This window comes from Mytilus californianus, unplaced genomic scaffold, assembly GCF_021869535.1.
Source record: "Mytilus californianus isolate M0D057914Y unplaced genomic scaffold, xbMytCali1.0.p SCAF_30, whole genome shotgun sequence".
In the NCBI taxonomy this organism is placed as follows: Eukaryota; Metazoa; Mollusca; class Bivalvia; order Mytilida; family Mytilidae; genus Mytilus; species Mytilus californianus.
This window is the reverse complement of record NW_026262680.1, coordinates 1,391,308-1,402,720: the sequence shown is the minus strand read 5'-3', so window position 1 is coordinate 1,402,720 and position 11,413 is coordinate 1,391,308. Positions and strand designations below refer to the sequence as shown.

The window sequence follows — 11,413 nt, the reverse complement described above, 5'->3', positions numbered from 1 at the left end:
AAACAATAAACTTGCGGAAAAAGATGGTATACTGCAAACATGAGGTGCAAAAAGTTGTACACCATATCCTGATTTCGACAATTATAAACCCGAAGGCAAATATAATACAAGCCAAAACGAAAAAATATAAACAAGTCTAAATTGAAAACAACGTTCAAACCTATGATTGCGTTGGATAAAAATCGCAATTTTTATATATCTTTATTTATAATTGAAAAGGTTGATATGCAGGCTACAACAGTGCAAACTGGAGGCCATGACCTAATTTATATGATGTTTTCAGTAGATGATACCGCACAAATTATACAAATTTAAGCACAGCTGCAGATCATGAAAAGTATTATCATGATATTGAAAACTAAACAATTTATAGTAATGAGTTGAGACATGTGTTCTGATTAACAAAGATGTAATAACCCGCTTAATGTTTAATGCGTTGTTGCTTTAGAAAGAAGAATTGGATGAATTGAACGAAATGTGGTTGTTTGTTTTTACTGTTCTGTCATATATCTGTTTCGGATTTTTATTAGATGTAAGTTCCGGGCATGCTGAATTAATGGATGAAGATCTTGTGAAAAGCATTCACGCGGAATTGAAAGCACTATCAAGCAATTACCACAATCTTTTTTTAACAGTTCAAAATGACAGAAGTGAAATTGATTCTCTGATTAAACAAAACCAAGATTTAAATCAAAGGCTTATCAAAAATGTGGACAAAATGGAGGAGCTAATTACGAATGAAGAATTCTTAAATCAGACGATCAAGGCATTTCAAACACTTACTTCAGAACAGCAACGTGAGTTAAATAAAGAAAAATCTATGTCAATAAAATTGACAAGCAATAACAAAGATCTTCTTTATAGAGTTAATCGCGAAGTTGATTTTCTGATAAAACAAAAACATGATTTAGAGGGAAAGATTAATACCACTGAGGAAAAAATGGAGAAGTTAATGTCGGAAAAGGAGACCTCAAGTCAAATCATTGAGACTTTACAAAACATTACTTCACAACAACAACATGAGTTAAATAAAGCAGAATATAAGTCCAAAAAATCGAGGGTTTCCGTAGCATCCTCTTTGACTTTATTGAATAATAAATTACAAGAACTGACAAATTCCACAGGTATTGGCTTTAAAAATCTAAACGGAAATATTTTAAAGGAGAGGAAATTGCTGAGAGAAGAAATGCGGAAGTTCGAGAAACGGATTAAACGAAGGATTAACAAAAAGCTTGACAAAATAGGTAAATGAACTTAGAGCATAAAAACATAAAAAGTCCGAAAAGTAGAGACATATAAGGCTAAGGCAATATATGCCTAGTGGATTTCTATTATTACATCATAAACATTTACTTTACAAAAAAAAAAAAACATATCAAGAATAGTTCATGTCGACACCAAAGTAATGACAACTAGGCTTAGCATACAGTCGAAGACAAAAAACGTCCACCAGAGTTGCATCTACTCAATAGATAAATGAAAAATGGATATAGCAATGATATTGCATTCCAACACAAAAATACATCAGAAAATAAAAAATGAAATTCTAAACAGAAAAAGAATAAAAAAAGAAAAAGAAAAATTGCAAATCAAATAGTTTTTACAATGATGCAGCTGATGTATGCACACATTTATATTTGTGTCAAAAAGTGAAGAATTGGTATTTTCTATATAAAAAAAAACCAGATTTGCTAAAATTGAACAGTGAAACAACAATTATGTGTAAAAGAAAACAATTTTCTGAACATGAAAACTATATTTAAAAAAAAATCGCACATTTGCGACATCCTTACAAATAGGCAATTTTCACGGACACATTTAAAAAAACAAGGTTTTGAAAATTCTTGATTATTCCAAAATGTTGTTAAGATGAAAATATACGAATTTGCGTGCTGTATACAGATTGCGTAATGATATTTTAACGGATAGTTTGAAAAGGTTGTTTATCAATTTGTGTTATTCGGTTTGAGGTCAGTATATATATAAGCTAATTGAACGGGATTTAAGGCTAGGGATTGTGTAGTTATAATACCAACGCACGTCACAAGTCATACAATTATTTGTTTTTGTCACTTTTTTTATTTGAAGCAGAGGATATAGTGTGTGTTTGATAATAAGAGTTGAGTTGGGGTTACCTTTCCTCGTCAGTTTTTATCTAGCGTCGTAACACAGTACATGATATATAAGGCATGCAGATGGAATATTACAGATTATCTAAATTATCTATCGTAAAGTATCTTACAAATTGATGTAAGATGCAGTCACAATAATAATCATATTACAAGTACATCTGAACCAGTGACAACTCTACGACAGATTTCATCCATCGGCTCACCAGTGATGGTGATATAAGGCTGAAAATACATTTTGTATATATAACTCGTCTAAACAACAGCCCAACAATGTTAGGTCTGAAAATTTGTGGAAGCAATTTTTGTTTTTCTTCCTTGGCCGGGATTCTAACTCATGCTACTGAAATATCGTGGCTATTTGATGTTTGTTAAAACAAAGTGCATTACAACATAAAGAAAAGCATTAATAAAACATACAGAGTAGTCTCATTTAGAGCAATGCAAATTGGTTTATTGTGCATTGGATTGATACATGTCTGTTTTTAACAGATATAAGTCGTATAGAGATGAAAATAGCATTCTGGTCTCAAAATTTTCTTACAGCGGTATTAACTTACCGATCAGAAAAGTTTACTTGTACAAAACACTTCCAGTGTATACCTGCCGCAAGCAAATGTGATGATGTCGCTGACTGTTCTGATAAGTCCGACGAAGAAAGGTGTGGGAGGTCAGAATTTAAAAATATGGCATGCTGGCCTTGGTTTTTGTTTTATTTGTATGAAACCATCGGACCATTGGAAAAATCAGTGGGAAGTTCTTTACGGGTGCAACTGTTGTATAACCAAATTACACACAATATAAAGTTTGAAAAATTCTATATAAAAAGTATTATAACAATAACTACACCTTAAATTAGAATGCTGGATTTTGATTGGCCGGTAGCCAGTGTATTTGTTTTTGCATATTCTAACCTTTATTCCTCGTTTCAAACGAATTTGCCTGTTGTTCACCACTTTCGGTGAATATGCCTCAAATTCCCCTCTATGCCGCGGTATTTGCTATTTTGGATATTCATATTTTACCCTCGCGAGGGTCTTCCCGCAAAAATTATTCGGAACCTTTCTTACCTTATCTCGATTATTAAGGCAACATGATTTAATTAATAGACGTAATCCAAAAACTGTAAAAAAGAGAAGAAAAAATGTGAGACAAAACGACTGCACGGCACAGATCTCGTGATCGTATATTGAAGAATATAAAGTTAAAAAGCGACGTCTTTAAAAATGAGCGATTGTATGATGAAATGACAATGACGTTTACGTCTTAAATACCATGACTGACGTTATATAAAGACAGCGCTAACGCGTGAAGGTACATGTATAATTCTCGCGGTACTATGGTAGTTTTACTTATCCTCAAAATTATGCATAAATATGTTTGTGCCATAATGCTTAATAGTACAAAAAATCTACAAAAAGATATCCATTCACCTGTTCAGGGACTGTCAATTAAAAATCTATTCGGGTTAATTTAACAGATATATTGTGTTAAGGAGGGTTTGTCATAGATTCTCGTACTAGGATGACCGCAAAGTGTCAAATGCAAGGTATAAGTCTAAAATTGTAAAGCATTACTGATGTCGTTTTCTGAACAGTAACTTCTGTTTTAGTTGATACATTGTTTAAATATATAACTAGTTCAAAGGTAATACAGCGTAGACACAGATATGACTTGATATGATTAATGACTTTATTTTTAACATAAAAGCTATTATACCCAACAACCACCGCAATAGAAACGGTCGATGTATTGATATAAGCCTATTTAAAAAAAATTGGTATAAATGGAAGAATTCTTATTTTGGTTGCAGACACACATACGGAAGACTTTGTGTGATGTGGCATGAATATCTTGTATGAACACCAGTCATTTTGTTGAACATTGGGTGTTCACAACTGGTAGATATTTGGTTGTAGGGCTGGTGTTGCATTGACGTTTACCATACACGTCTTTATATTCGACGTATTAACTAAGCTCTCAAGCTCTATACTCTTGCTAAATAAATAGCATAAATCTAGTGCACGAAACTGGCATATGTTTTTTTTTTTTATTAATTACTTATTTTGAAACACTAAAAAATGACGGATGCACATTGTCAGCATCCATTCATCACTAGGACGAAGTAGAGGTTTATTTTGTTCACATTTTAGGATTTTTCAGAAAGATATATTTTTGAATCGAATTGCAAAGGAGTTTCGATTAAGCTTGAGTAAAATAAGTACAATTTTCATCAGACCACTTATAATACATTTAACCCTACCAACGTTTTCTTAATGTCATCAGTATTGTCTAGAGGAATGTTTAATCATCACATCAAACATATATTGAAGTGTTCATATGTAATTTATCACCCTATTTAGAAATCCTCATTTATTCTTCAAAATATCCTTTACCTAGAATAAAGTCCTCGATATAGACAAGTTACTTTTATTGAGAGGTTTAGCAAGCTTTAAAACCAGGTTTAATCCATCATTTTCTTCATAAGACAATACATGTACCATGTCAAGAATATGACAGTTGCTATCCATCGTTTGATGTGTTTGAGGTTTTGATTTTGTCATTTGATTAGGGACTTTCCGTTTTGAACTTTCCTCGGCGTTTGGTATTCTTGTGATTATGATTTTTATTTGAAAATTTGATTTCGGTTGATTGAATGTGGCAGCTGCAAGCAGAACAGTGGAGTATTTTTTAATCTAGGGAGATAATTTCCTCGCAATAGAATTCTTTATATAATTTCTGAATATATCTAGATTCCTAGTTGATAGAAAATTAAGTGGTTGGTTGGAAACACCTTGCAGTGTTATGTGTGATGTAGCTACCTGTTTACTTTATCACAAATGTTGTAATATAGATACTCATTTTGAAGGAAACAATGTACAGGAAATAGTAAAGTATTGAACATATCACATGCTCGCTATCTACCCCCATCCCATGTTTATCTTAGAAGAGTAGACCATCCACACGCATTGCGAGTAAAATGTACAGGGACATAGCACTAGTTTGATAAGATATCATAGCAGTTCATTATTTGAGTGCAGTTGAAATACCTGACCTGTATAGAAATGAATTATAACTTAGAGCAAAATTTTAAGATAAGAGTTAATTTCTTTATACTTAACTTGTCCACTACGCCTTACTTGATCAAGCTGGATGTCTCCTATTTTTTCATTTGGTTGATTTATATTTAAATATAACAATTACATATTGCCCATTAAATAAATACGTATCTATTCTTCAATCTTTCATTATTTATTAGATGCTATGTGATAAGTCTCCAAAACTGAAAGTGAATTTGTATGTGAAAGTTGATGGTATATGCCAGTTGTATGCCGATACAGTAGAATTTAACATTTGTCATCAGGGCAGCAAAAAGACTCGTTAAAATCATTTTCGAAAAACACAGTGCTAAAATTCTTTTACAATGTATTATTTTTGTTTACATTACGGCTTTAATTTGAGTATATCTTTTCAATTTGGTAGTTGATGGAAAATGGAGCCGTTGGATAGAAAAACTATGCAGTGTAACGTGTGGTGTTGGTAGCCGTTTACGGTATCGCCAATGTTCTAATCCATATCCTCAACATGGTGGAAAAAATTGTACAGGAAATATCACTGAACATGTCACGTGTCTGCAGTATAACCCTTGTCCAGGTAATTCTTTCAGTGATAGATCAGTCACAAATATGATAGGAGTAAAATTTCCGAACACTATATACGTCACATGTATGTGGGGAAAAGATTGTATTGAATGTTGGTATAACATCACAGCGGTTCACATGTGAAGAATCTCAATAGTGTAGAAATTAATTGTTACTTCCGGCACAACTTTCACTTACTAAAAGAGATGCAATCATACTTATGTGTGCTGCAATTCTCGATCTAGCAGGAAATCTACTATTTTGTTATAGAATTATATTTGTTTACAAAAAAAATCTAGTCTCGGAAACCCTTATCCTGTCTTCCAGAAGTTTCTAGATAATCATGTTGCCATGCGATGATGTTTTACATTAACAGTGCATTACGAACTCCTTTACAACGTTGTCATTTCAGAAAATTGTACTGCAAAAATCTCCTATTCACTTTATGCTTTTTAATTTAGATTATATTTTAAGAATATCTATTCAAATTCGTAGTGCATGGAGCATGGAGTGTTTGGAGCGAAACCATCTGCAGTGTTACATGTGGTGTTGGAACCAGTTTACGATCTCGCAACTGTTCTAATCCACATCCTCAATATGGTGGGAACAACTGTACAGGAAACAGTATAGACCATGTAACATGTACTCAGCCTAACAAATGTCCAGGTAACTGTTAGAATTACAGATTATTCAGAGGTAAAGAGTAAGTTATACATTTTTAAATTCCACAGTTATTGACAGTACTAGTGTACCATATATTTGTGAGATAATTACATCCCAATTGCAGGTAACTATTCTCATTTCATATAGTTCAAAGGTAAATGGAGAGTTCAACATTGGGATATAACAATGTGCACTATATTTATTTGGTAACAGAATGGATACCATATTCATATCATTTAAGAGATCCTAAGACATCATTTTATGCCATTGAAACATCATTCTGTATAAAATATTAGAAACTACTCCGAACTTCATTTAAAAGTTTTTAAAAGAGACATTTAAAACTGACCAATCGAAAATAAACTGACAACACCTTGGCCAAAAAGGAAAAACAAAGAGAATTAAAAACCAATTGTTCATAGAACAAATGAAGGTCTTTTTACTTCGTACGATTCATTTTAATATGAAAATATTTAAATTCGGTTTAAAATGTAATTTCTAGTGTCAAATGAAAGGTAATTCATAGCTGATTCCAAAAACATATGGTTTCTACACACTTTTGTATGGAATAAGTCCAAAAAAAAGCTACTTCCGGTTTACAAAAAATCACTTCCGGTTTGCATTTTCAAACACATATGGCTTGTAACCTAAAGCACAGAGTCCTATGACTTCATGATGTATAAATATGAATTTGAAGCAAAGGTCGAAATCTAGAACTTCCAATTGACCTATGACCTTGACCTTAATTTCAAGGTCATAAACCAAGGACCTCAAATCAAAAGACCCTAGGTCTTTAATATGTATGGTTAATGAGTTATATCACTTTACGCATAATTTTAAATATAAGAGGGGCGAAAACTCCCATTTATTGTCTACTCACCCTTTCAACCAAAATTTATGAGTAACGACATGATGCAAATGACAATTTGATAAAAATATGTATCTTTATCTGGTACGGTTTATGAAAAGAATTGAGAAAACGCCAAAATCAAAATTTAGAATATGACCTTGACCTTTGACCATGACCTAATTTTCCTTTTTTTTTTACCAAGGGCTTCATATTAAAAGACCAAAGGCATCTGTCATTCATGGTTCGCCAGTTAGAAATGCAAATCACTTATATCCAATGCATAAGGGGGAATAACTCTCATATGGAGTCTCCGGATAGCTTCGGTTCAAATGGCCACTCTAATCCTGAAGACGTAACGAACAATTTGGTAAAATAAATTTGTCGCTTTCTTTCACGGTTGCGAAGGATTAGTGGACACAAGAAAAACAGTGTTTGGGGAGAAAACTCTTATAACGTAAAGTATTTGGTTAAACGGTGTCAGTTTTCAAAGCGTCTAAACTGTTCGATATCATATCCTAAATATCTAAGCGACATCTAGTGAAATAACAATACTGCGCGTAAACAAAATTAAGGCGGAAGAAAAAAAATTAATTAAAAACCAATCGTTCAAAGAAGGTCTTTCCACTTCTAACGATTCATTTTGATATGAAAATATTAAAATTCGGTTTAAAATGTCATTCCCAATTTCAAATGAAAGGTAATTCTTAGCTGATTCCAAAAATATATGGTTTCAACACACTTTCTTATGAAATAAGTTTAAAAAAAAGATACTTCCGGTTTACACAAGATCACTTCCGGTTTGCTTTTTCAAAGTCATATGGCTTGTTACTTAAAGCACAGAGTCCTATGGCTTTATGATGTATAAATATAAATTGGAAGCAAAGGTCAAAATCTAGAACGTCCAATTAACCTATGACCTTGACCTTAATTTCAAGGTCATAAACCAAGGACCCCAAATCATGGTTAATGAATTATATCAATATACGCATAATTTAATATATAAGAGGGAGGAACACTCTTGTTAGTTTTCAGCGTACCCTTTCAACCAAAATAAATGACTTATGAAAAGTTGTAACTAAGAGTTTAGTATAAATATGTTGTCGATATCTTATACGGTTTTTGAAAAGAAATGAATATAAGCCAATATCAAAATTTAGAATATGACCTTGACCTTGACCTTGACCATATTTTTCTCTTTTTTTGGATCAAGGACCTCAAATCCAAAGACCCTAGGTTTCTATTATTTATGGTTTACCAGTTAGAAATGCATACCAAATGCAAAAGGGGGAATAACTCTCATATGGAGTCTTCATATAGCTTTGGCTCAAATGGTCATCCTAATCCTGAAGATGTAACGAGCAATTTGGTAAATTAAATTTGTCGTAATCTTTTACGGTTGCGAAGGAGAAGTGAACAATAGAAAAACAGTGTTTAAGGAGATAACTCTCACAAGAAAAAGTATTCGGCTAAACAGGGTCAGTTTTAAAAGCGTATAAACTGTTCGATATCATATATCAAAAATCTAAGCGACATCTTGTGAAACAATAATACTGCGTAAGAAAAAAATTTAGGCGGAAGAAAAAAAAATAATAATTAAAGAAAATTGTTTAGAAGGTCTGTCCACTTCTAACGATTTATTGTGATATGAAAATATTAAAATTAGGTTTAAAATGTCATTTCCAGTGTCAAATGAAAGGTAATTCTTTGCTGATTCCAAAAACATATGGTTTCTACACACTTTTTTTATGAAATAAGTTTAAAAAATAGCTACTTCCGGTTTACACAAGGTCACTTTCGGTTTGCTTTTTTAAAGTCACATGGCTTGTAACCTAAAGCACAGAGTCCTATGGCTTTATGATGTATAAATATGCATTTGAAGCAAAGGTCAAAATCTAGAACGTTCAACTAACCTTAAACCTTGACCTCAATTTCAAGGTCATAAACCAAGGACCTCAAATCAAAAGATCCTAGGTCTTTTATATATATAGTTAATGAATTATATCACTGTACGCATAATTTTAAATATAAGAGGGGCAAAAACTCTTGTAAGTTTTCAGAGTACCCTTTCAACCAAAATAAATGACTTACGACATGTTGTAACTAACAGTTTAGTATAAATATGTTGTCGATATCTTATATGGTTTTTGAAAAGAAGTGAATATAAGCCAATATCAAAATTAAGAATATGACCTTGACCTTTAACCTTGACCTAATTTTCTTTTTTGTGGATCAAGGACCTCAAATTCAAATACCCTAGGTCTCTATCATTTATGGTTAACCAGTTAGAAATGCATATCACTTATATCAAATGAAAAAGGAGGAATAACTCTAATATTGAGTCTTCATATAGTTTTGGCCCAAATGGTCATCCTAATCCCGAAGATGTAACGAGCAATTTTGTAAAATAAATTTGTCGTAATCTTTAACAGTTGCAAAGGAGTAGTGAACAAAAGAAAAACAGTTTGGGGAGATAACTCTCACAAGAAAAAGTATTCGGCTAAACAGGGTCAGTTTTAAAAGCGTATAAACTGTTCGATATCATATACAAAAAATTTAAGCGACATCTTGTGAAACAATAATACTGCGCAAGAAAAATAATTAGGCGGAGGAAAAAAAAATAATAATTATTGGAGAGAAGGTCTTTCCACTTCTTACGATGTATTTTGATACGAAAATATTAAAAATCGGTTTAAAATGTAATTTCCAATGTCAAATGATAGCTCATTGTTTGCTGATTCCAAAAATATATGGTTTCTATACAATTTTGTTTGAAATAAGGGAGGTAATTTGTTACCTCCGGTCTGAAAAATGTCACTTCCGGTGTTATTAGATTATTTATTTGTAACTGCTTGAAAAAATACATTATGTATATTTTTACATGCAATAAGTACAAAAAATAGCCACTTCCGGTTTTCACAAGGTCACTTCCGGTTTGCTTTTTCAAGGTCACAAGGTTTGTTACCTAATGCACAAAGTCCTTTAACTTTATTATGTATAAATATGAATTTAAAGCAAAGGTCAAAATCTAGACTGTCAAACTTATTTATGACCTTGACCTCAATTTCAAGGTCATAAACCAAGGACCTCAAATCAAAAGACCCTAGGTGTTTAATATGCATAGTTAATGAGGTATATCACTTTACGCATAATTCTGAATATAAGAGGGGCGAAAACTTTCATTTAATGTCTACGCACCCTTCCAACAAAAATTTAGAAGTTACCACATGTCGCAAATGACAAATTAATGAAAATATATTGTCAATATCTTGTACGGTTTATGGAAAGAATTGAGAATAAGCCAAAATCGGTTAACGAGCAATTTGGTAAAATAAATTTGTCGTAATCTTTTAGGGTTGCGAAGGAGTAGTGAACAAAAGAAAAACAGTGTTTTGGGAGATAACTCTCACAAGAAAAAGTATTCGTCTAAACAGGGTCAGTTTTAAAAGCGTATAAACTGTTCGATATCATATACCAAAAATCTAAGCGACATCTTGTGAAACAAAAATACTGCGCAAGAAAAAAAATTAGGCGGAAGAAACAAAAAATTAATAATATTAATCAGAACAAAATCAAAAGGTCTTTCCACGGAAAGGTGGAAATACTTAATTTAAAACCAATTGTTCAGAAAACAATTGAAGGTCTTTTTTCCAGTAAAGATCTATTTTGAAATAAAAATATTAAAATTCGGTTTAAAATGTCATTTCAAGCGTCAAATCATAGCTTATTGTACGATAACTCCAAAAATATATTATTTCTATACAAAAATAATATCAATAAGGAAGATAATTCGAGAGTTCCGGTTTGAAAAATGATACTTCCGGTATAATTGATAGTTCACTTGACACTGATTCCAATAATATATGGTTCTATATACTTTTACATTAAATATGTACAAAAAAATAGCTACTTCCGGTTTTCACAAAGTCACTTCCGGTTGGCTTTCCAACGTGAATTGATAATGCAAAAAATCACATGACTTTATTATGTATACTTATGAGGTAAAAGCAAAGGTCAAAATCTAGAACGTCGAGTTTACCAATACCTTGAGCTCAATTTCAAGGTCATAAACCAAGGACCTCAAATCAAAAGACGCTACGTCTTTAATATATATGGTTAGGGAGTTATATCAC

The 11,413-nt window shown here is 32.1% G+C and overlaps 1 protein-coding gene across 1 annotated transcript in view; it reads left to right on the top strand.

Annotated features, from left to right (window-relative positions):
• The first annotated feature begins 417 nt into the window (after positions 1-417).
• LOC127736386 (uncharacterized) overlaps positions 418-11,413 on the top strand; it is a 31,509-nt gene continuing 20,513 nt past the window's right edge. Inside the window, exons 1-3 of the mRNA XM_052246901.1 lie at positions 418-1,244; positions 5,613-5,783; positions 6,266-6,436. Coding sequence (XP_052102861.1) covers positions 476-1,244; positions 5,613-5,783; positions 6,266-6,436 — 1,111 coding nt within the window. The 5' untranslated portion in view covers positions 418-475. The remainder of the gene's footprint in view (positions 1,245-5,612; positions 5,784-6,265; positions 6,437-11,413) is intronic.